At 56.8% G+C, this 25,690-nt stretch overlaps 1 protein-coding gene across 6 annotated transcripts; it reads right to left on the bottom strand.

The window, feature by feature from the left end:
- Nucleotides 1-59: 59 nt before the first annotated feature.
- Nucleotides 60-25,643, bottom strand: LRRC8A (leucine rich repeat containing 8 VRAC subunit A). Of its 6 annotated transcripts, XM_033427024.2 has the most exons (5): nt 25,502-25,643; nt 22,027-22,133; nt 17,288-19,397; nt 6,062-8,226; nt 60-1,039 (listed from the first exon to the last, which is right to left on the bottom strand). In XM_033427024.2, the coding sequence occupies exons 4-5, from the start codon at nt 8,216-8,218 to the stop codon at nt 764-766; spliced, it is 2,433 nt and encodes an 810-aa protein (XP_033282915.1). In that variant the 5' UTR covers nt 8,219-8,226; nt 17,288-19,397; nt 22,027-22,133; nt 25,502-25,643; the 3' UTR covers nt 60-763. The 6 variants fall into 6 exon arrangements, with proteins under 6 accessions (XP_033282915.1, XP_004269173.1, XP_049567690.1 ...); XM_004269125.3 differs by lacking the exon at nt 17,288-19,397 and having other exon boundaries at nt 25,502-25,642; XM_049711733.1 differs by lacking the exons at nt 17,288-19,397; nt 22,027-22,133 and having other exon boundaries at nt 25,502-25,620.
- Between the last annotated feature and the right edge of the window lie 47 nt (nt 25,644-25,690).

Here is a 25,690-nt window from a genome sequence, read left to right as displayed (position 1 = left end):
TCACTGGCCTTTAGTGTCCTTTGTTTTTTTGTGGTTTTTTTTTTAGTTTTTTCTTTTTAATACCCAAACCATCAATTTTTAGAGCTTAAAAAAATTTTTTTTTTATTTATTTTTTTTACTTAAAAAAAATCTAAACTGCTGCGGCAAACCCCAGGCCTGGCCTCTCCGCCTGGTGGCCTGCTTTCCCACGGGCCGTGCCACCAGAGCCCAGCTGGCACCTCTGGGGTGACCGTCCCACAGCTGGTTCACCCTGGACCGCTCAGCTCAAGGCTGGGTGGGCCCTAAATGGTTTTGAAACCACCAAAAAAAGGAAAAGGGAAACGCAGCCCACCCTTCCTCAGACACCCCCCATCGGAACTGAACTTTCTTGGGAATGTATAAGTTATCTGGAGGGAGGGGGTGGGAGGCGGAGAAAATAAATACCAAGAACTAAGTAGGTGTCCCTGGACCTCTGGTGTCAGCTCAGCCTCTGGGGCAGAGATGGCCTCCAGGGAGGAGGCCCTGATTGTCCAAATACTGTGCTCAGAGATGGACTACAGGTCTCTGATCTCCCCCTCAGGCGCCTGCCCCGTGGGGGCGTGAGTCTTGAGGAGAAAGGGGCCAGCCCCTCAGGGGCGGTCCTGTGGCCCAGCTCCTGCCCCGCCCCCACTGAGAGGCTGGGCGGGTCTTCAGTCAGAGTCTCCTGGGCTCCCGGGCCTGAAGCCTCCCTGGAGGCCCCGCTGCTGGCTGTTCTGGGCGGCCCGTGCTCAGTGCCCGTGCTGGCTCAGGCCTGCTCCTTGTCAGCCCTCCAGAGCCGCTCCTTCACCTCGGGAGGCAGAGTGTTGAATAGGTCCTCCTCCACCACCAGGCCGCTGCGCTTGAGCAGCGGGCACTCGCCCAGCTCCACGGGCAGGCACTCCAGCCGGTTGCCCCGCAGCTCGATCTGGGTCAGGCTGGTCAGCTCGCCCACCCGTGAGGGCAGTGACTGCAGGACGTTGTTGCCCAGGTGCAGGGCCCGCAGCTTCCGGCACTGGAAGAGCTCCGGGGGCAGCGCCTCGATCTACAGGGAAGGAGCAGAGGGCGAAGTGAGGCAGACGCACCTCGGACCTGGGCCTCTGGGCTTCCCTGCCCTGGGTACCAGCACCTTCTCTGATGCCCATTTCAGCTACCCCAGACCCCAGGGACCAGCACAATTTGGGCCCAAGTCTGGCTAACTTTCCCCAGTTCTTTAGGTCTCAGCTCTGCAGTCACTTCCTCCAGGAAGCCTCCCTGACCTCCTGGTAACCTATGGCACCCAACGTCCCCCGGACAGCACTGATCCCTTCCATGGTCAAACTGCTTGGTCTCCTGTCGCCCCCAGACAGGGGGCTCTGAGAGGGCAGGGCTGGGTGTGCTGTGCTCCCCGCTGTCTCCCAGCGCCTAGCACCCCAGAAGCAAATCACAGTAGCCAGCTACTCCCAATCACACCCCGTCCTCCACCGCCCAGGGCTCACCAGGAGCCAGGCTGTTGGTCCTGCCTGGTTTAAGAGCAATTTATGAAAGCAGAGCAGCCTGCTGAGAAAATTCCACACCCTTAATTGTTGCTGAGAACTGGGGAGAGCTCACCAATCACTTCCCCTTCCTGGGCCTCAGTTTCCTTAGCTGTCAAGTCACAGGCTGATGGTGGGTGCGGGGAACCCAGTGTTGGCCATTCAGAGCCCCCTCCTTCTGATTTTGCAAAATTTGAATAATGGGCAACACCCACATGCCACTTACTACAGGGCAGGTTCGCTCTGAGCGCTGATGCTATTAACTCACTGAACCCTCGGAACTACCTGTAAGTACTTTGTAAACACTCTTTCCATTTTACAGATGGGAAAACTGAGGCCCTGAAGGAGCCAGCCTGCCTAGAGGTTCATAGCTGGAGAGTGGTGGAGCCAAGATTCGAACCTGGCTCAACAGTCTGTGCTCTTAAATGTCCACACTGTTGATGGTGCAGCCTGGGTGGGGACCTGCCGTGTCTCCTGCCACACGGGAAGAACCCCATAAAAGCCAGCTTCCTCCCCGCCGTCCTGTGAGCAATCAGCTACAAACACGAGCTCTGACTGAGCCTATTTTCCTACAACCACCTCCTTCAGATATGGTGGGCAGGAGGGACCCTTCCAGCAGGGCAGGAGCCAAGGGACTTGGGCCCGAGCCCATGTGAGGGTGACGGGGAGCTTGCTCTGTCACTGTCCCCATTTTCCCGCTGAGAAGGCAGAGGCCATGCCATGAGGGACACTGTGACTGTTTTAAAGGGGACTCCTGACCTGGGGCTTCAACGTGGCCCAGTGGTCAGGTATGGGGCAGAGGTGACTTCCAGGTCAGCAGGGACATGAAGGTGAGAGGGCAGATGGGAAGTGGGCTCCGGCAGGACGGACGGGCCAGAGCCTCCCAGAGACCCCACTGCGCCCAACACTGGCCTCCTCTGGTGACACAGACAGTGGCCAGGGAGCGGGAGAGGCTGGACCAGCAGGTGGCAGAGCTGGGGCTCACATCGGAGCCCTCCCCCTGACATGTCCCCTCCCCGGAGCACCCCCCAGTCCATCAGCGAGCTCTTTCCAGGCGCGTGGAGAGAAAAGAAGGTGCCTTCGGTGGCTCAGTGCCCCACCTGGGCCACTCCTGTCCCTCGTGAGGTGTGATCGTGCGCTGAAGTTGTGAAGTCGTTTCCCGTCACCCCAATCCCTCCCTCTCCCACCTCCTCAGGGGTCTCAGCGGCTCCCCCATCAGCACTGGCTCCCCCTCAAGTCCACCTGGTCTTTGCAAAAGAGACAACCCTCCCAGGAGCCTCTCCAGGCTTCCCAACAAACCGTTCGGAAAGACACCGTCTCTCTCCTTGGCCCGCCGTGATCTGGCTTCTGCCGCTGCCCACCCTGGAAACTCCCTGGCCAGAGCCACCAGCGGTCACTCCTAATCCACCGGACATGCATCTGTTCTCCTTTCACCTGACTCCCCGTGGGCTGTGTGCCCACCCGCTCCTGCCTGGCCCGGCTCGTCGCCGTCAATCCCAAAGGCTCGAGCCAGACTCCCCTTCCCTCCATCCTTCCCCCCGTGACCTCATCAAGGACCCATCTTCACCCAGGAGCCTGGGGGGACGACTCCTTGGGCTTCAGGCTGACTCAACCTGGTCCGCTGGATGTCCCAATATGGGACCTACGCTCTACTCTCTGAAAACCTGTGCCTTGTCCCACACCTGGCCTCAATGACCCTCCAGCTACCCAGGCAGCCACGTGAGAAACCTCGAGTCACGTCAGACCTCTCTCTCCCCACATCCAATCCCGCCCATGTCCTGTGGATTCCACCCCCGAAGTCTCCCCCACATGCGTCCGTCTCGCCATCCCTGGCAGCCCTTGCCAGTCCAGGCCTCGCCCCCGCCTGATAGCTGCCCACGGGCTTTCTGTCAGCTCTTGACCTCTCACCTTGCCCCACCCCCAATACCCTCGAGTGGCAGCAGGAGCGAGCTCTCTAAATTCCAAGGCGGCATATTCCTTCCTTGCTCGGTCAATGGGAATTCGGTGAACGTTTTGCTCCACGTCAGGCACTGGACGAAAGAGCCAAGGTCCTTGTTGTCAGAGGGTCGAGGGAAGGGACGTGAGACAGATTATCTGAAACCAAGTGGGAAGAACAGGACGCTCCTCAAGCCCTGGCCTCAGGGGAAAGTCCAAATTCCAGGGGCTCAGCTCACGGCTCCTCCCCCTGGGCTCTCAGCTCTCTGTGGACAGAGCCTCCTAGACTCTCCCTCTCCTCTTCACCTGGCTAACTCCTTGTCCTGCAGGGCCCCCTCCTCCAGGAGGCCCGCCTGCCCTGGGGTAAGTCTGGGTTGAGGCCACTCCGCTGTGCCCCAGCCTAGTCTCGTCCACTGTGCTAAATGCTGGTTGCCTGTCTTGCCCTGAGAGAGGTGAGCTCAGGATGGGCAGCCGCTTGTTTGTTCCTAGGCCCCCAGCTCCCTGCTCCACAGTAGGAGCGCTCAAAAAACATTCCCCAAATCAATGAACCAATGAATAACCAAACAAGTGGACGCCCACTTATCGAGGTATTCGTTAACATGAGTTTAAACCTAAGAAAACAGAGGCCGAGGGCCTGAGCCGGGCCACACTCGCCCCTGCCTGTCCACTCACACGAGGCCCATAGCCCGGGGTGGCTCACAAGGAACCGCCAGGCCCAGAGGGAGGAAGGGAGGGGGGCTCCTGCCTAAAAGGAGGAGCCTGACTAGGACTGGCCCAAGCAAACTTTTTTCCCTACAAAGGCCTCTAGCATTCCAGTGGGCGGGGACAGGACATGATTAAGCACTGTGCTGAACTGGGTGTCAGAGGGTCTCCTTCCTCGGGACAGCGACAGCGTGCCTGCCCCCAGCTCTTCCTGAGGGGTGACCTCAGCCAACAGGCATGGCCTGGCAGCCATGCCTGGGGTGAGGAGCTGGGGGTGGGGACAGGTCGGGAATTGTACCCTCCACCCTCCACTGGCTGGGAAGGCCCATCAAGACCTGGTGCCCACACAGCTCCCGGGACAGAGTGGGCACCATGAGGGGTCCTTGGGATGCCCAAGGCAGCCCCGAATCCAGGGGCAATCTGGCCCCACACTGTGCTCTGGGGGGGGCCACTTGGTCCCCCTCAACATGCTAAAGGAAGTGTGTGTTTGTCCTATGCTCTCCAAATGGGGCTTCTCCCCGGGAGGCCAATTCTCCTGACCGGTGGGCCTGTCCCAGGCCCTGGAGGCGGATTCTCCAGAGTGAAGCAGCCTGGGATCTGACCTTCACCCCTGTACGTTCTCACACATGCACACAGGTATAATTTGAGGGAGGGAGAAAGGATTTGTCAAAATCTCTGTGGTTTACAGGGAGAGAGGCTTAGGGAAGACGGGAGGGGTTCTGGTGGTCAAAGGTCTGGGGTGCCTGGACCCTCCAACCTGGGTGATGTTGGAGAAGGCACGTCCTTTCCTAGAATGGGACATTTCAGGGGCTGCCTGCCTCCAGGCTGCTGGAGAGAGCTCCTGCCAGGAGGACTCACAGGGTGCCGGGAGCAGGGTGCCCAGCGCAGGGTGGACACAGAGCAGGAGCTCCATAAGCCCACGGGGCGGCTTCATGCTGCTGCCGGCAACAGAGGCGCAGAGGTGCTGGCTGGATTGGCTCTCCCTCAGCATCCCAGCCCCCGGCCACGGGCTCCCATCACCCCTAGCCTCGCTGCGAGAGTGTCCACCCTGATACCACCCTCTTCACTGCAAGAGGGTTTCCACTCGGAGTAGGAACAAACCAGGAAGACGTTCTTTCCAATATCAACCTCCCTGCAGGGCCCCAGAAGAGGTGGGCAGGGCAGGGAGAGGTCCCCCCAGCACCTGTGGCTTTGTTTCCACGGCAGAGGCCAGGCCACAAGGCCACAGGACCACTTGCCCTCAACCCTCACCTGCCTGCTTCCGCGGAGGGGCCCTTGGGTGGGGGGCTTGTCCAGACACGCAAGGGGCTGGTGCACGGGAGCCACCAGAGGTCTCGATCGTCTCCCGGGCATGGCCTCCAGTACCACGGGCCCACAACGGTTCGCACAATTTCCTCTCCAGAAAGGCAAGTGGTAACAAACCAGCCCCAGCTAAGCTCAACTCTGCCCTCTGCCACCCTCAAAACACAGAGGGGAAAGGGTGTGAGTGGCGCTGGGAGTTGCACCAGTCACCCACAAAGTTTCTGTCCCTGCTGGGCCCATCCTGGGCTCCAAATCTGGTCCAGGACAAGCTGAGAAAGACACTGCAAGCTCCAGGCTAAGTCCCACCTCCCACGACCGAGCTCTGAGAGAGCAGGGCAGGCCGTGGACCTCCTGCCCGTGCACATCACTGCCTTCGAGGAACCTGCCCAAGGCCACCTCGGGGACAGGCCCTGCCTGACCACACCATCCCTCCTGGCAGGTGACCTCTGCCACGTTCTGCGGCAGAGACGGCCTCCCAAGTCCACAGATTCTGATTCAGCAGGTCTGGTCCGGGGCCTGGGGATCTGTATTTTCAACCAGCTCCTCCCAGGGGGTCTTGGGAACCACAGCTGAAGACTCCACACCCAGGAGCACCCCCGCCACGAGCCACTCACCCGGTTGGCCGTGACGGCCAGGTTCTGCAGGTTCTGCAGGAGGCCGATGTCAGCCGGAAGGAAGGTCAGGTTGTTGTGGCTGAGGTCCAGGTAGCGCAGCTTGCGGCAGTAGAAGAGCTGCGTGGGGATCTTCTCGATCTTGTTGCGGTTCAGGTAGAGGCGCTCGAGGTTGGTGAGGTTGCCGATCTGGATGGGGATGTAGGCGATGTGGTTGTACCACAGCTTAAGGCAGGTGAGGCGGTGCAGGTGCTGGAAGCTGATGATCTCCTCGATGGTCTTGAGGTTGTTGTCCTTGAGGTCGATCTCCTGCAGGTTGTGGAGGCTGAAGATGGAGTGGGGGATCCGCTCCAGGTCGCAGCGGATCAGCTCCAGCTCCGTCAGGTTGGCCATCTTCTTGAGGCTGTTGAGCACGATGAGCTTGGTGCCCTCGTTGTTGATGGACAGCTTCTGCAGGTGCACGCCCACGTCCGTGACCACCTGTGGCAGCTTGCTCAGGTTGCTCTTGAGCCGCAGCACCTTGAGCCGCTTGAGCTCGCGCAGCCCGTCGATGACGATGTAGCGGTTGTTCTCCGCGCTCAGGTTGCCTGTCAGATGCAGCTCCTCCAGCGTCTTCAGGCTGTAGATCCACAGCGGGATCTCCTTGATGTCCGTGAACTTGATGTGCAGCGCCCGCAGGTTCTCGCGCAGGAAGGCCAGGGCGGGCGCCTCGATCTTGGCGGCCGTGTGGTACAGCCACAGCTCCTTGAGGCCCGTGAGCTGCGCGATGCTGGGCGGGATGGTCACGTCGGGGATCAGCTCCAGCTTCAGCACCTCCAGCTCCACCAGGTCGAACACGGTGTCGGGGATGCCGCTGAGCATGAACAGGTGCAGCTCCAGCTTGTCCTGCGCGTTCTTGGTGAGCCGCTGCCGCAGTTTGTCCAGCGTCCACTCGTTGTTGAGGTTCAGCTGCCGCAGCTTGTTCTCACTCACCTCCGACAGGAAGACGGCAAAGCGCTTGGAGTAGAGCGGGTCGTACTGGTCGATGAGGTGCAGCATGAAGGCGAAGTCGTTCTTGACGTCGGGGATGTCGCTGTAGCTGCTCTCCTCGCGGATGGACTCGAACGAGTACTTCTTGAGGGAGCGCCGGAGCATCCACCAGAGCGTGTACATGCAGATGAGGCCATAGAAGATGACCAGGCTGATGTAGAATGAGGCCAGGATCTTGAAGAGCGTGGCCAGCGGGTGGGCGCACCGGTACGTGCGGTAGCCCGTCAGGCTCTCGATGTCCACGGTGCAGTCCACGTCGAACTTGATGTTGTGCACGTAGTAGACAGTGTAGCAGATGATGAGGATGAATTTGATCACCTTGATGATGGTCTGCCGCATGTAGAGACGGTACACGATGTCCCCCTCCTCCACGTGGGTCCGGAACTTCTTCACCTTCTCGAACAGCGCCTTGGCCTGTTCCCCCTCCTTCTTGTCCAGCACGCCCGTCTCCGAGCGGTCCACAATGCCCTGCTCGATCCGAGACTTGGTTCGCTGCAGCATGGGCACAGTGGCCTCCACGTCCTCGCTGACCGTCGACGACTTCTTGTCCATGGAGCCGTTCATCTTGCTGAAGGCCGGCTTGGGGTCGCTCTCCTCCACCACCGTCTCCGACAGGGCTCGCGTGGTCCAGGGCGAGTCGAAGCACTTGAGCAGGATGGACACAAAATGCTCCAGCTTCGAGCTGGTGCGAGGGAACTTGAACCAGAAGTTGCTGCAGGCCAGGAAGATGAGTGTGTGCAGAAGCACCAGGTAGGGGAAGTACTTGGCGAACCAGTGCAGGCGGTTCTCGTAGCACACAGCGTCCACATAGTTGTACTGGTGCCGGTCCAGGTCATACTTGATGCCCGTGGGGCCAGTGTCGGGGGTCGGCAAGATGGTGGAGTTGGGGTAGCGGGGCTCTGGGCCGGGGGCCACCCAGCCCCGGAACGAGTCATTGCAGGAGTCCTTGGTGACCCACTTACACGGCAGGCAGATCATCTTGTCCTGGGTGACCTGCAGCGTGCCGCCAAAAACCGCGATCATCAGCATGACGATGGAGATGTAGTCGGTGAACACGTCCCACCACGGCTTCAGGATCCGGTACGCTGGCTGCGTGTCCGCAAAGTAGCGTAGCTCTGTCACCGGAATCATGGTTCAACCTGAAAGGGACCCATGGGAGGGGGTTACTACAGGGTGGCCTGGCTTTCTGAAACCCAGGGATCAGAGGCAGGAGACAGTGGACCCACTGTCCAAAATTCTACCTCAAGTCTAGCTGTGAGTCACACTAGCTGGGCAACACTCATGGGCCAGCCCACGGATCGGCGTCTGTCCAGAAACCATATGTTCACCAGGTGGCTGGGAAACCACCAGAGGGAAGGCAGGCAGCCTCCCCATTCCATAGACAGGAAGGCTGAGCACTGAGATCCAGGTCACGCTGACAGAAAGCAGCCTCACAGGGACCCCCACGTTTCAGCAGGAGCATTCCTGAATTCCTGTCTAGACCCCATCCTGCTAATGATCAGAACAACCAGAGGGGCTAGTTGAAAACTTCCAGCTCACTCGGAACCAGCTGCCACGAAGCTGCGCCAGTGGTCCGAAGAGATTTATTCAAAGTGTGAGAAAAGCCAAATGCAGAAGAGGGGGCTTAGTACGAACTCACTTTTTTTTTTGTGGCTGTGCCGCGCAGTATGTGGGATCTTAGTTCCCTGTCCAGGGATCAGACCCATGCCCCCTGCAGTGGAAGCCCAGATTCCTAAACACTGGGCTGCTGGGGAGGTCCCTAAATACCTGTGTTTTGACAAATGGGTCTGTTTCTGTTGGGAGAGGCACAAGGGTGCCCAGGTTATGGGACGGGGCCACATTATTTTGATTATTTATAATATTAATAGTGACAATAGTAAGTAACGAACACTTCATAAAACAGGGCCTCCCTGCAAACACCAGATGCTTCCCATCTCATCTTCCTCGGGCACGCCGGGACGGGTGAGGACAGGAGGAAAGCAAACCTAGACCCCCTGAGGGAATAGAGGTGCTCAACAGAGAACGTGTGCCAGGCACCGGGCTGTTCCTTACCATGGAATCCTCCTCATGGGGTCCCTTTGACATCCAGATGCAGAGTCTATCTTTGGTCCCATTTCACAGATGGGATGACTGAGGCTCAGGGGAGAGTCACCTGCCCAACGTCACTCTACTACTCAGGGCCAGAGCCGAGATCCAACTCAGGCCTCTCCCTCCACCTCCCCACTCAGATCCTCACCACTGCACAGCCTCGCCGTCCACCTGCCCAAGGCCCCACGCAGGGCAGGGCCAAGAGATAGAGCCCAGGAGTTCAGCTTCCCTGCCCCCGCGGGGTTCCCAGAGCTCAGGTCACCGCAAGGCCAGCAGACACCACCACCACCTGCCCTGAGCCGGCGGCTCCAGCCCAGGGGGTCAGCCCTCCTGGTGAGGCCGGGACTCACAGGCCAGGGTGAGAGCCTGCCCCACAGGAAGGCCCGGGCCCTCTAATGACCAGCTGGCCCCTCACACCACCCACACTCCTGGGCAAGCAGCCGTCCAGGGGAGGGCCTGCTGAATCACGCAGCCGGCCCCCAGCTGAAAGACACCCCGACACTCCTCCCTCCCTTCCTGGCTCCCCGAGTCCACATCCAGGCAGGCGCCCAAAGACTGGGGGCCGGAAGGTAGGAGGGGCCAGGACGGAGGACCCAAGGATGTGCAACAGCCTGCCCCGGGAGAGTCCAGGACGAGACTGCCAGGGCAGGATGCCAGACGCTGGGGGTGGGGGCTGATGACCAGGCAGGATGTGGTTGCAACCTCACTGTTTCGGGGGAGTGGCTGTGTCACGTACTGGAGAACACTCAGCCTCTCCCGGCGAGGAGCTGTCTCCGGGCTCCTGCTGTCCTGGGGCTTTGCTTATGTCGCCTTCCTAACTCCTTCTGGGTCTGAGGTGGGAACTGTCCACAGCTCCGTCACAGGTGAGGGACTTGAGGCTCCAAGAGGTAGGAGACAGTCCCATCCACCGAGCGTGTCTGGCTCCTCCCGCCCCCCGGCCCCCAAACACCTGTCTCGAAGCACGCTCTAAGCTCTCCGTTCAGCCCCTGGCCCGTTCCTCTATGGGTAGTAAATGTGACCAATGAAACGCCCCTGCCCCAGGGGGCTCTCGGGCCAGTGTGAGCGTGTGGGGAGGGGTGGGAGAGACAGAGGAGTGTCCAAATAACGAGACTCGAGTCAGGGCAGGGGGCAGCCATGGCTACGGCAGGAGAGATGGATGCCACCTCCCTGCTGAGAAGGGCTTCGTGCAGGGGACGGTCCTGTGCTGGCCCCCGAGGCTGCTGGTGCCTCCTCAGCCCAGGCCGGTGCCCGGTCCACTGTGCCGAGGAGGCCTCAGAGGTTCAGAGGGGCAGAGCCAGGGGCCCAGGTCACACAGCTTAGAAGGGCAGGCCCGGCCTCGTGTGGGGGACCTGTCTGGGAGGGGTCACCCTTTAGCTGCACCGTGTTTCTGCCTCACCTCTGCCACCAACCCACTGTGGGGCTCTGGACAAGTCACTGCCCCTCTCTGATGGCGTTTTCGGGGAAATCTGGAAAGAAGGTGCAGGTGCCAAAGCCCAGGCTTTAGTCCCCAGGGTGCCAGGGACCGCACCTTCCCCACGACTGGCCCCAAGAGGAGACGGCCAGGTGGTCGGGGCAGCCCCTCTGGAGTGGAGGTGACAGGGGGCAGCCAGCAGCCAAAAGCATGTGACCTGTGTGCAGGCCAGGGCTCTGCTGCTGCCTTGGCCTCGGGCAGGGTCCTCCCTGGCTCTCAGCCTCAGGTTCTTCACAAATGCCAGGGGCAGATTCCCCGCAGGGCTGCCCAGAAGAGCCCAGGGGACTCCATGCTTCTAAAGCACTTAGGACAGAGTAGGGCAGCAGGCAGTCTGCACTGGTGTCATCAGTCTTCAACCTTTCCTCCAGATGCTGCTGGAGGACAAGGGTCTACCGCACACAGCAGGTGCTCAATAACGGTATCAAGAGAGCGCCTGAGGAGGGATGGGGAAGACGTGGGGTGGGGAAGGGCGGGGAAGGGCGGGGCCTGGGTGGTGGGTGGGGCCACAGCTTCAGATGGGCGGGGCAAGGGAGGAAGCTGAGGCAGCTTTGGGTCCCCTCCCAGTTCCTGCCCACCCCTGAGGGCCCTGGGGGGAACAGCTCCTTCTGAGAATGATGGCCCAGCCCAGAATCCTCAGGAGCCCAAGAGGTGCACACTGTTTTGGCACCCTTTCTTTTTTTCTCACAAGTTTTATTGTGGTAAAATACACAAAATTTACAATTTTAACCATTTTCAGTGTTTTAACCATAACAGTTCAGTGGCATTAAGTACATTCACTTTGTTGCACAACCATCACCAACCATCCATCTCCAGAATTCTTTTCACCTTGCAAATTGAAACTCTGTCCCCAGTGAACACGACTCCCCATTCCCACCTCCCCAGCCCCTGGCAACCACCATTTTCCTTTCTATCTCTATGAATTTGACTACTCTAGGTATCTCATACAAGTAGAATTACACAATATTTGTCTTTTTGTGACTGGCTTCTCTCACTTAATGTAACGTCCTCAAGGTTCATCTATGTCTTAGCAGGTGCCAGAATTTCCTTCCTTTTCTAGGCTGAATAAGATTCCTCATGCCCATTTTATAGGTATGGAAACTGAAGCTTGGGGAGAGAAGTCACATGCCCAACTTCACACTGCCTGTCAGGGATTAGAGACCACCTTCAAACCCAGTTCTGGGGTGGAGCGCTGACAAGTAGCACTTCCAGGAAGCCACTCAGATGGAGCAGATCCCAGCTGACAGCTGCCCCAGGGCACACCTGGGGGTGGTCAGGAAAGCACCATAAGGGAAAAGGGGCCTGTTTTCCTAGTTACGGAGAGTTCCCTTTTCAGGAAGTTTCCTGTAGGCAGTGCATTCATCCCTTCCCTGCACTGAGGCCTCCGGTCCTCCGCAGCCAGGACGGCCCCTAGCAGAGGTGTGCAACAGCTTCTCTCCTGGGGCCTCCGTTTCCCCGTCAGGAAGGGAACAGAGAATCTGTCATGGATGTGCCCACATTTTGTATAAGGTGGTCAGGGTACCAAGGGGCACGTGATCCAGGCCTCCGCCCACCCTGACACCTCCCTTCCCACTGGCACCACTACAGACACTCCCTGGGCCTGGCAGTACCTGCCTACAGCCAGCAGGGAGGGAGAGGCACCTCCAGCAGCCAAGACTCGGTTCCCCATCCACAAAATGCACGTGGTAACAGGTGCCCTGCCAAGCTCTCAGGACTATCAGGAAGTCACAAGAGGGAGGTTTCCCCGGCAGCCTGTGGGGGGGATCTCAGGCAGGTGGAGAGCAAGGAAGAACGGTGATAGGAGCTTGGAGGGAGGGGGCCAGCCGGGCCAGCCTGGGCTCTGCCACTCAGCAATGGAGTGACGCTGGGCAGATGACTTCACCTCTCTAAGTCTTAGTTCCCCCATCTGTGGAATGAGGCTAAGACAGATGCAGACCTGGCCCCCGACAGCAATGCTGACTTCAACAGGCAGTCGATGGGTAGATGAAAAGAGCGCAGAACCTGAGCACCAAGGAAGGAAACGGAAGGAGAAAAAGCACCCAAGACGCCTGCCCTGACACCTGGCAAAGGGGCAGAGTTAGGTGGGGCCAGGCACAAAGGAGGCGGGCAGAAAGCAGATCCTGGTCCCTTAAAGAAGCCTCTAGAATACAACAGGGCCTTTTCAGCAGAATAAAGGAGCTCTGTATGTAATGCCATTTTGGAAAAAAGCGAGAGCCAGAATAATAAATAAATACAATCCCACGCTGATAAACCCTGACCAACTTGGGGAACGGCTCCCTCTTAGAGTGGGAATAGGAGGCAGGATGAAAGGAAACTGGAATTTTTTACCAGCATGCCTTACCTTTGTGATTGAAAAGTAGTACAGAATTTAAAATAAATACAGTCTAGAAGAAAAGAAAGAAAAAAATAAGCTCTCAGGTGGAGAGTTCAGGTGTTCTTTTGTGGCTCTCAGAGGGCAGTCTCGGGAGGGTGATGGGGAGTCGGGTCAGATCAGATCTCTGCCCCAAGAGATGGAGAATTTGCAGAGGATTCTGAATAGAGGGCAAAGATTAAAGGGCTGAAATCGAGGTGGCTGAGAAAGACAGAAAGGCCCCATGCCCTGCTGTCCTCTGAGCTCCAGCCCAGCTAATCCTCCTTCTTCCAGAACAGATGCATTGTTTAAAGCTACAGACTGTGCCCTCCTGGAGGTCAGGGCTTGACACCCACCAGTGAGGTGGGGTTCACCCTGGCTGTACCAGGTAAAGCTCATGGGCAAGAGACCACCAAGGGGTGGGGATGGGGGTAGACTGGGAGCCCTACAGGATGGGGACCACTCCAGATCCATCCCAGTCTCTGTGCAGAGCCCGGAATACCGAAGGTAGAGTAAAGGTTTGCTGAACTGGGCTGAGCCAGGGGGGAGAGGAAGTAGGAGGGAGGTTGGCAATTGTCAGGGAAAGACTCTAGAACAAAGGTTTAGTCACAGGAACGTTCATCACGGTGTTATTTATACCCCAGGAAAATTGGAAACAATCTAGATGCCTGTTACTGGGTGATTGGTCAATACCTATTAAATGATCAGATAATGGAATACTATGAAATAATGAAAACATGTTAGAGCAAAACACTTGATGACATGACAAAATACGTTAAATGCAAAAAGTAGGTAACAAAACTGTGATAGAGTAAGAAGCCTCCTGCAATAACTTAGACGTATATTTGAAAAATATTGGCGGTGAGATTAGCCTGCTGTTTATAATCTTTTTTTCACCCCAAACTTACCTCTATTTTCTGTTATAAGCATATGTTTACTCAGGTAATTAAGAAAAAAGATATAAAAAATCAAGATTCCAAAGGATCAAGAATAGCTAAAACAATTCGGAAGAATAACGTGGGAGGAGACTTCCTATAAAGCTCTAGGAATGCAGCCAGTGTGGTGCTGATACAGGGATGGATGGATGGACCAGAGGACTGGAAGAGCGAGCCTAGAAACAGACCCCGAAATTTCTGGAAACTTAGACATGACAGTGTCTATGCAGGTTCGGGGGAAAAAATGGGTGTCCATGAAAGGAGCTGGCTTAGTTACTCACATGAAAAAAGCATAGCCCCATCTACCTCCTTACAGGAAAATAAATTCCAATGAGTTAAAGACCTAAAGTAAAACTTGAAAGTGTTTAAAGAAAAATCTAAGAGACCATCTCGATGGCTTTAAGACAGGGAAGGATTTCTTATCACAAAGAATACAAATCCTTACAGGAAGAGATTGATCTATTGATCACATTAAAGTTAAAATGCATGCACATCAAAGGACATAATAATAAACAAATGAAAAGAACTCACAGACCTGGAGGAGATATTTGCAATAGGTATAACTACCAAAGGATTACTATCCAGAACAAATATAGAACTGCTACAAATATACGAAAAAGACAATCCAACAGGCAAAAAATGGCAAAACGTACGGCTAGACAATTTATGGGAGAAAAATACAAAAGGAAATTCATGGATGAAACAATTCTTAATCTCATTACTAATAGGGGAATGCAAATTAAGACAGTCACATGCCATTTCGCTCCCTTGCGATTGGCAAAAATGTTGAATTCTTAAATGAGGAGATAGAATGTATGTATGCATCCTCCAACGGAGCAATTTCGCTCCTAGGTAAAGATCTTAGAGAGTCACTTTACACATACGCACGAAGCCACAGACAAGAATGATCACTCCGGAGCTGTTCCTAATAGCAAAACATCAACAACCTAGGTGTCCATCAACAGGAGAAAGTATAAATTGCTCTAAGCATCTGGTGAAATGCTAAAGCAGTAAAGTTAGTGAACTTTAGCTACACGTACCAGCATGGACAGACCCCAAAACAATGCTGAACCCCAAAACAAGCTATAGAATAATACATACCTTATATAAGGTTTTCTGTAATGTACATATCCAAGTGTAGTGAAGGTATAAACACATGCACGGGAAGTGGCGCAGTGGTTAAGAATCCGCCTGCCAATGCAGGGGACACGGGTTCGAGCTTCGGTCCGGGAAGATCCCACATGTCACGGAGCAACTAAGCCCACGTGCCACAACTACTGAGCCTGCGTTCCAGAGCCTGCGAGCCACAACTGCTGAGCCTGTGTGTCACAACTACTGAAGCCCTCGCGCCTAGAGCCCGTGCTCCGCAACCAGAGAAGCCACCGCAATGAGAAGCCCCCGCTCACCGCAACTAGAGAAAGCCCATGCGCAGCAACGAGGACCCAACATAGCCAAAAATAAATAAACACATGCATGGAGAGCCCCAAAACCAAGATGCTAATTTCATCTAGAGAGGGAAGAAAATGGGATTGGGGAAGAGGCTTATATTGTGCCTGAGATGATTTGAGACAGGGAGAGAGAGAAGGTGTGTGTGTGTGTGTGTGTGTGTGTGTGTGCGTGCGTGCGTGCGTGCGTGCGTGTGTGTGTGTGCGTGTGTGTGTGTGTGTCTCTGAAGCAATTATTGCCAAACATGAAAGTCGAACAAAGCTGAGCCCTGGGTACAAAGATATCTGCTCTAGTTTCATAACGTTCATGTGTGCTTAAACTATTTCCTACAAAGTTTACCGGAACAAAAGCAACTGTTTCTACTCCTGGCTGCTCCTCTCTCTGGTCCTCACACCTGCTGGGCTCAGCTGGGGGCAGTCTCTACTAGATGATCGCCAGGGCAGCAGATTCAGGTCCTCCTTCCAACTGGCCTGCTCCTGGCTGGCGCAGAGGCACCTGCGGCCTTTGAGGACACTGAAGGATGCAGCATCACCCCTGCCCAGTCCTGCCCTGCCCCAGGGAGATGCAGAAGTGTGTAGGATGCAGCTAGACCCTTCCCACTGTGCAGCACACGCAGGTGCAGAGAAGCGGGACCAGCTTCCTGCAGCAGAACTAGGGCAACCCACAGAGCCCCTCTCCTCCCCATGGTGGCAGGCAGATCTCGGGGAGTGTGAAGAGCAATAGCTTCAGAACTGGGGAGACATGGGTTCAAATCCAACTCAAGCATGAAATAATTCCATGACGCCAGGCAAATTATTTAGCCCAAGCCTCCATTTTTGCAACTTTAAAATAAGAACAGTGCTACCTACCTCACAGATCTGTATACAGTGACCCAAAAGATGTCCAAGGGATATTAAGTAATAATAAAAGATGTTGACCAGCATATAATATGATATATCATGCATGATAAAACAATATAAAATGTCACAAAACAACAAATACTTCATGATTCCAGTATGTGGTACTTAAATTTGCTACTTTTGTGAGAAGAAAAAAATACTTGGCAAAAAAACAAAAGACCTCCCTCACCAAGTCGTTTCTAAATATTGTAAGAGTTTACAAGAAGTACCTGCCATCTATCATGTAAGGAAAAGGTTAGCTTGCCCCTGCCTGCCCTACCCAGGTAACACACACACTTCGACAGGGCGCAGGGAAGCAACACCTCAGGGTGGGTGAGCTCAGACCCTGGGACGAATGACTTTTCTTCTCTAAGCCACAGTTTCTTCACCTGTAAAATGGGAGTATTACAGTACCTCGGAGGCTTATTGTGAGAATTAAAAATAACATAATGCATATATTATGGGACAACCCAAGGCCTGGCACAGAGGAAGGTGCACTATACTTATCCCAACCCACATGCCATTGCAGAAACCCACCCAGAATTTAGTGGGGGACACCCAGGAGAGCGCTGAGCCACAAGCACAAATACCTCCAAGCTTCCCCAAGGCCCCCAGGACCTCCCAGGACTCAGAGACCACACTCAATGGCCTTGAACTTCTGGAGCCCAGGCTCAGGACCCCAGGACAGGACAGAGACAGAGAGCTGGTGAGCGGTTCGCAGAACCACCCCTTAGGTGTCCAGCCTAGTCCACATTGTTGATTTCCTCCTGAAGCTTCTCACAGATGGGGAAAGAAGTCAAAGAAATGACAGCTGCCCCCTTGGGCGACCACCCAAGCATGCTCCACCCCCATGCTGGCCTGCAGAGATTCGGCTTTCACACCTGAGCCGCAGCAGGCAGCTAGGCTGTGGGTAAACAGGGCACAGAGAGCCTTTTGTTATAGCCCAAATAGAGAGGCTGGGAAAACTTCCCAGGCGGGAGGGAGGGGAGGCAGGAGGCTTGCACCCCTCACCCTTCCTCTCGCCCCTCCTCCTACCTTGGGGAGGCTGTCCCTCCAAGGCTCTCCCAGGGAAGGGGGAAGGGCCACACCCAAGAGGCTGGAGGAAGACACTGGGTCACAGGTCTTGTCCTGGGAGTGCTCTGGGCCTGTGAATCTGCTCCTCGGTCAGCACCCTGGGGCCTCTTCTGTCCCAGAGCAGGAGGGGAGGAGAGGGCCCGCTCTGGTGCACACGGCCCGCACCCGCCCCAGCACGGGCACTGCCCTGGAGGTCCCCACACCCAGCCGGGGAGAGTGCAGGCTTGGGGCACCACCTGGCTCCGTGCACCCTGCGTAGAAGGGCACACCCTCACTTTCCCGGGAAAGAAGAGGGGAGACGCCCAGGGTGGGAGGGGGGAGGGAACAAGTTTCCGTTCCAAACTCCTCTCCATGTGGGCTGGGCCTCCCAAACAGGTTGGTCCTCATGCTTCTCATGCAAACTTGCAAGGGTACAGGCGGCCTGGTGGGGGGGGAGGGTGACAGGTGAAGGACACCCACCTGGGGCTTGCGGCCATGGCTCCCCGAGCCAAGCACTCACAGGCAACAGCCCAGGCCTGAGGCTCAGGCCGTCCCCTCACCCCACCAGGCTGACGTGTTACTGACATGAGCTCCGGGTCACTGACGTGGACTATGTGCCAGCACTGCGCCTGGTACTTCCTGGGCCTCGGCCCCCAATTTCCAGAAACACAGGTACGGCGGCTCCCCATTTCACCAGCATGTGACCTTGGGAAAGTCACTTCCCTCCCAGGGCTCTGGTTTCCTCATCCATGAAGTGGCCACTGAGTCTATTCCTGGTAGGGCGGTGGTGAGGACTGAATGAGGCGGTCCATAGAAAGCTTTTGGCTCAGGGCCTGCCACGCAGTAAGCCTCTGTAACGTCAGCTGCTGTTACCATCATGGGATGGTATCAGTCCCTTTAGGGGTGTGAAATCTGAGGCCCAGAGAGGTTAACTGACCTGCCCAAGGCCACACAGCTAGAAGAAGATGGTGGGGAAGATCACCCAGGTCTGCCTTTCCATTGTGCCCACCTGTCTCAAAGGCCAGCAGGTCTCCTGGACCTACCTGGGCACCCAGAGAACCCTGGAAATGCTTCCTGGGACAAGACCCCCATTTCCGGAGGGGTACATGGAATCAAGGTCTCTGCAGGGAACTCTAGCAGGCCATACTCAGGAAACTTTGGTGGGGGAGCCCAGCTCTGGGTTTGAGCCCGGAAGCCAGGTGCTGGGTCTGGGCCCATGGCGGGCAGAAGGGCCTTGAAGACAGGCCTCGATCTGCTTTGAACACCAGCGCCGCTTTCCTGGACAGCGCACGAAAAGTGGGCAGGAGCGCCCACGGGAGGCCGCAGACTCATCTGCTGAGATCCAAGGGGATTGGGACCAAGGGGGCCTGGCCGAGGGTAAGCCGTCTGTCGCCTGGCTCTCTGGGCTGGTGGGGGGCTGCCCCCAGGGATCCCGACCCAGGCCACCAGCCGGGAGATGTGACAGAAGGATTCCTATGCCGTCCCACCCGGTCAGCACGTTTGCCAACAGGTCAACTCTGCCGGGGGCATGAGGTTGGCAGTGGCGCCTCTGAGGGTGCCCAGGTGCCATGTGAGAGCCATGGAATTTTACAGCCACTTTTACTCCAGTGGAACATGGCTCCTGGCATGAGGCTGTAGCGCAGTGTCTATTTAATTTTGAGGTTTTACGTCCTCAAGAGACAGTTAAACAAAGAACTTTTTACGAGATGTGAGATGCAGTAGAAACGCGTCGGGAAAGCGCACAGGGAGATGTTTGTGGCTGGGTGTAAGAGCTGTTCTAGAAACCTCATCCGCTCGCACATACACACGGATATCCAGGGCCTGAGGGAGCCCAGCCCCGCTTCTACACCGAGGGCGACCCTTCTGGCGGCAGCTGGTGGGGACCGGCGCCGACAGAGTCGCGCTGGTCAGTGTTGGCCGGCACAGTCGGAAGACCCCCAGCCTCACCACGGCCTGCAGAGTGTCTTCAAAGTGCAGGTTCCTAGGCCCACCCCCCAACTTGGACTCTGCAGGGCTGCGGTGATGGGTCCAGGGGAACCAGCATTTTGAACAAGCTCTCGGGAGACTCTGAAGCACCCCGAAGCCCGAGAACCTAGAGAAAGAGACAAACGGAAGGTGGGGTAGAAAGAGCACAGGCTGCCAAGGCAAACAGACCCGGGTTCACATCCCGGCTCTGCCACCTGAACTGTACGACTTTGGGCGGGAGCCCTCGTGCCTCGAGCCCTGGTCTCCTCGCCTGTAAAAGTGACACAACCTCACCCAGGAGACGGTGGTGGGTAAGATGGCAAACTTCACAGTGACCGGCGCGCCGCCTGGGCTCGGACCGCGGCCACCGTGGACGTGAAGGCTCTGCTGCTGGAAGGAGGGCGAGCAGAGCATCGTCCACCGAGAGGCCAGCTCCCGGGCTCCCACAGGAAGCGGCCCGAAGTGGCCTGTGCCAGAAGGAAAACGACTCCAGGAAAGACTGGGAGAAAGAAACAGGGGAGAGGGAGAGGGTCCCGACGGAGAGCTGAACGCCGCCGGCCGAGGGACGCGTCTCTGCACAGACCTCACCCCCAGGGCGGTCCCTGCCGAGCCAGGCTGCCAGGCCGGGGGTTCCTCCTGCCGAAACCCGGCCTGAGGTGTCTACGCCCCAGCAGAGCATCTCTAGACCCAGGTCCCAGGGCAGCCCCCCCCCCGCCCCCAACCCCGTCGCCTCACCTGTCCACCCTCACGGCTAAAACCTGAGAGGAGCGTCCAGGGGGACCAAGATCGGGCTGTCCACCAGGACAGTCAGGTGAAAGGACTCAGGGCCAGGCTCAGGCCAACGCAACACAGCAGCCCCTGCCTCAGGCAGACAGAGGAGGGCCAAAACCTGGAGGCTAAAACCTCTCAGGCTGGCCCATGCCATTCCTCCCTGGCACAGAGAAGGAAGTCTGACCTCAGATAAGTAGGACCTGCTGCTTCCTGCTCATCACTGGCCAGAGACCTTGGCTCAGTCTTCCCTTCTTGCGGGGGGAGGTAAGAGTTCCTCAAAACCAACAGGAAACTCCTACAGGGCAGGGCTGGGGTTTGCTGACCTTGTCCCAGTAAACAGGATAGTCAACAAAATCACACATCAGGCACTTCCCACCGCCCTCTTCTGACGGGACTCACCCACAGCTCTACCCTCGCCTGGGAAAGACGTCCAGGGCGGACCATTAAATGAAACGAGAGCTAGGTGCAAACCAGCAGCTCTAACAGGACTTGGTTTTAGGAAAATAAGCAAATGGTAAAAATACATGTGGGAGAACCTACCCCTCCTCACTCAAATCTCTGGAGATAGAGATCAAGGGAGACTCTCACTTTCTACATGACATTAAAACCAAGACATTATAGGGACTTCCCTGGTGGTGCAGTGGCTAAGAATCCACCTGCCAATGCAGGGGACACGGGTTTGATCCCTGGTCTGGGAAGATCCCACATGCCGCGGAGCAACTAAGCCCGTGCACCACAACTACTGAGCCTGCGCTCTAGAGCCTGCAAGCCACAACTACTGAGCCCACGCACCACAACTGCTGAAGCCCGTGCGCCTAGAGGCCATGCTCCACAACAAGAGAAGCCACCGCAATGAGAAGCCCCCACACTGCAACGAAGAGTAGCCCCCGCTCGCCACAACTAGAGAAAGCCCACACGCATCAACGAAGACCCAATGCAGCCGCCAAAAAAAAAAAGCCTAGATAGGAGAGGTGGAGGCAGGGAGCCCTCGGACACAGAACAAAGGACCCCAGCCCAGGATTCCAGGACCTGGCTCAGGTCCCACATCCCTGCCTTCTTCCCGATGAGTTTGGGCAAGTTGCTTCCTCCCTCTGAGCCCCAGTTTCCACGTCTGTAAACGGGGGATCAAGGCCACTCCCTGAGCTTCCGCAAATGACCAAAGAGATCACTGATAAGGTTTGTTTTACAAATTATTAAGCAGCTTATACATACACCTGCTATGATTAGGGAACACGTTCTAAGACACCCTGTGCTACCTTCCCTATATCAACATATTTAATCTTCAAAATACCCTAAAGGGAGGCAAGGTGCTAATATTATCCTCTTTCCATAGATGAGGAAACTGAGGCTCAGAGAGGTACAGTGACTGGCCCACAATCACTTGTCGAGCATGTGACAGCTGGGACTCAAACCCAGGTCTGACTACAAAGTCTGGGTCCTAACCAGTGCACGCTCCTGCCTTTGGAAACTGTTTTCCAAAGCACAGGACGAGGAACCCCCGTCCCCAGAGACGTCCACGTGATCAAATAAGTGTGGGGAAACACGACTTGCTAGCTCCCTCTCAGAGACTCGCCATGCTCTCAGTGAGCTCTGAGACATCCTTCAAGGCTCTGAGAAGTCCTGCAGCACAGACTACGACAAGATATTGTTCCCGGAGTCACCTGACCACTGTGACCAAAGACACTGGTGTTCCACAGAACACACCTCAGGAAACGTGGTCATGAGACAGCATGAACCACCACCCAGAGTGACAAAAGCCAGGGGTTCGCCATACAAGTTCACGCCAGCCTGAGTATGGCAGCCACGTACTACTCAGCTGGCCACTGAGTCAGGAGAAGGAGGAAGAATTCTGTTTCCTGGCATCTCTGCCCTAGAAGCCCAGGCCTTCCAGCGAGAAGAGCAAAGGGCTGCAGGGACAGAGACACCACCCTTTGCCCTCCAGGCACCTGCTCAGCTGGCCTGGAGGGTGGGGGCCCAGTCCTTACCCTGCGGAAGGCTCTGCTATCTGCGAGTTGGCTGTCGGTGCTGAGGCTGGCCCACGTCTGTCTGGGCAGGGTCCTGGCATTCCTTTTGCTCCATGGAAGCTGCCTCCCTACAAGGAAGCAAGAGCTACAGTCAGCAGGGACGTGTGTGACTATCAGCGTTACCTGCTGTGCTGCCGACAGTTTCGGAGCCCCTGCTCGGTGCAGGGCCTGGGCTGGGCTCTGGGGTGATGACAGAGAATCAGATGGTCTGCGGGGGATATGCCAAGGCAACAATTACAACTGGCTCTTGAGAGCCCGGGGCTCTGCTGGGGGGAGCCCGGGCCCTATGGGGACATGGAAGAAGCACTAGACCTTGACTAGTAGGGTCAGGGAAGGCTCCCCAGAGAGGGTGTTGCCTGAGCTGACTGCTGGGGAAGAGTGGGAGTTGGAGAGAGAGCATTCCAGGGAGAAGGACCAGCACATTTGCCTGGAGGGGAGAGAACACGACATCTAGAGCCTGCTGAGTGTCCTGGCTGGATCTAGGACTGGAGGCGGGAAGTGGCGAGAGGTGAGCTACAGAAGGGTGAGCTGGATCCAGGCAGAGACACACCCTCAACCCAGACACATGAGTTCGACTCAAACACAAAACCCAACCATTGGGCTTCCCTGGTGGCGCAGTGGTTGAGAGTCCGCCTGCTTATGCAGGGGACACAGGTTCGTGCCCCGGTCCGGGAAGATCCCACATGCCGCGGAGCGGCTGGGCCCGTGAGCCATGGCCGCTGAGCCTGCGCATCCGGAGTCTGTGCTCCGCAACGGGAGAGGCCACAACAGTGAGAGGCCCGCGTACCACAAAAAAGAAAAAAAAAAAAACAACCCAGCCGTCATCTATAGTCAAGAACTGTTTAGTGAGCATCTACTACATGCCAGGCACTCTGCTCAGAACTGTTCACAGGAGGGAACAAGACAAGTTAGGAGGGCGGGGAGAGAAGTGTGGTCAGGCTACAGCAGGGTAGGGGGAGTATTTAAGCTAGCCAGGCGCTGGGAGTGTGACCCAGCCATCAAGGGAGGCCAAAGGACAAGGAGGAGTTAGCAGGAAGGGGGGCGAGGAGGCGTGGTTACACAGACAAAGGGATCGTGGAGCCTTTCAGCTATTTACACCACTGAACATTTATCACACCTACTCAATGCTAGGCACTGTGCTAGGAGGAAAGAAGCAGAAGATGGTCTCCAGCCTCACAGGGAGTCAGTCAGTAACCTGGCAATCCCACACAGAGTGATGGCAGCTAGACAGCGAAGCACCTGCATCTGTAAAGGCACAGAAGCCATGGGAGCCAGTCTCTACCCCAACCCCTCCCCTCCTCGGCAAAGAGAGGGATACCCACGGAGGCTGGGAAAGCCAGTCACTTGCCCATGACAGAGACAGGCCCAGAACTCAGGCCTCTGGACTCACTGGCACTGATTCTTCTAACCCTTCCTCTTCCAGGAAACACACGCTGACCACCCCCTACACATTCACCCACAGCTGATGCCTCTTTCCTCTGGGTTGCCTCTGTAATATTTCTAGTATTATGCTGGCCACTGTATCAATGTATTCCTGTCTGCCTTTCCTCCCAGACTGTAGCCAGGGACTGTGTTCTCGTAGCACCATTCCTGGCCCAGACCAGGCACTTACCAAAGGATGGTTGAATGAATGAATGAATGAGTCAAGGGATGGAGAGATGGTGTGCTGGGCTCCAGGGCCCCACATCCAACCCATCTGACTCCCCGTGAAAGTCTGTGAAAACCCAGAATCACCTCCACTCTCAGGAGAGTCAGGAACCAGGCCGATCCCTTCGCTCCAACTCCTGCAGGCGAGGTCCAGGCCAAGCCAGCTCCCTGAGTTCTGACCTACTGGGGCAATCCTCAGGAGCTTCCACTACCCAGAAAGGCCATTCGAAGTCTGCAGAGGAAACAGCTTCCTAGCGGATGTGCCCAAGGGATGGAGTATTTGGTTGAGTTCCAGGAGGAAGTCACAAATATTTCTTGGGCTCCTGTGCTGTGCCTCACAGCCCCCAGAAGGCAGAGGGGCATTAGAGCTAACCCCAAAGAATCTCTAAAACTGGGAAGACAGGGAGGCAGGGCCCAGTCATTCATGCCCCAGCACCCCTCCAAAAGCCAGTCCTCCAGCACTGTCATCTGTCCTTGCCTCCCCTCCTGAGCCAGAGGAAAACTTGACCTTCACGAAGGCAATGCCAGTGTGACTGAGCCATGGGCACTGCCCAGTCCCTCTGAACGAAGCTCTCACTCCCCCATCCCCTCCACAGGAGGGATCACCAACATCAGACCTCCTCCTCCTGCCTCCAGTCTGTCTGTCTGCCACTCTGTCTGCTCAAAGGGCAGGATACAGTTCGTCAGGGGTAAAAGGTACTCCTAATGGAAAAGGTGGGAGAGGCCCCTGGGAGCCTTTCAGCTCCCCCAAATCCTTCCTCCACAATTTAGGCCCAAAGTCCCTTTCCCGCACCAAGCTCTCTCCCTCCTCATCCTCACACCTCATCCTCAAAAGGCTTCCGGGGGTGGGGCAGCAGAAGAGCCCTCCGGGGAGCATGGTCACCAAGGGGCGGCCCCACCCTTCCAGCCAAGTCCCCACCAGGAGGAGGTTGCCAGCCACCCCCCAACCATCTCTCCTCCTTTCCAAAAAAGGCAGCACAGGCATCATCTAAGAACCAGCCCAATCTTGGTTCAGTCCAGTCCAGACCAGGGGAAAGAAGCAGTCAACAAAAGGAGCAGAATCATCATGAACCTCAAGAACCAGCGTTTATGCTGCTTCAGCTGGGCAGCCAACTTTGCTGGGTCTCCAGCCCAGACCTCATCAGACCTGGCTCTCAGGCCCATCTGGATGCACAGGACACCGGCAGGGTCCGGAGCCTCAGACCCTGGACTGGGCTTCCCAGCAACCCCAGCCCAGCCAGGCCCCACAAGCATAGCCAGGGATCTGCCCCCAAGTCAGGGCACAGTTCCAGCCCAGTCAAGAGGAGGGAGGGGTGTAAGGGAAGAGGAGGGGGCCAGGAACCCAGGAGAAGAGAGCAAGGGGAACCTTTGAAAACAGAAAAAAAAACTGCCAAGGAGAAAACCCAGAGGTGGAACCTCTAGTAAGGGGGGCGTGTGTGTGTGGAGGAGTGAGGATCTGGGGGAACCCAGGAGATGACAAGGGGACCTGGGGAGCCGAGGCGGAAACTCCCGGTTATGTAGAGCGCAGGGAGGCACTGGGGTGCCTGGGAGGGGGCTCGCGCGCCGCGGCACCAGAGAGAGGCGGGGGGGGGGGCCCGGTGACCCGGCGGATGGGGAACCCGGAGGTAGGCCGAACTGAGCTGCCGCGGGAGGCCCCGAGGGAGCCGGCCCTGGCGGGCAGAGCCCAAGCTACCCAGGGTGCCCGGGGCCAGCCAGCTGGCCGGGGACGTACAGGAGTGGATTTCGAGAGGTGACAGCTCGCACCCCCTTCCCCACCCCACCCACTCACCTGGGCCCGCCGCGCGCGGCCGCCCAGCCGGCAGCCCCGAGCCCCTGCCGCTCTGTCCCGCCGCCAGCCGCTGCGCCCCTCCGGCGCCTCCTTTTGTTTGTCCCTCACTGCACCACTCAGCCTCCTCCGCCCCGGAAGTGACGTCACCTTCGGGCGCGAACGGGGCCACCAGGGCGTTGCCATCTTTTT

This window comes from Orcinus orca, chromosome 6 (genome assembly GCF_937001465.1).
Source record: "Orcinus orca chromosome 6, mOrcOrc1.1, whole genome shotgun sequence".
Lineage (NCBI taxonomy): Eukaryota > Metazoa > Chordata > Mammalia > Artiodactyla > Delphinidae > Orcinus > Orcinus orca.
This window is presented reverse-complemented; position numbering and strand designations above follow the sequence as displayed.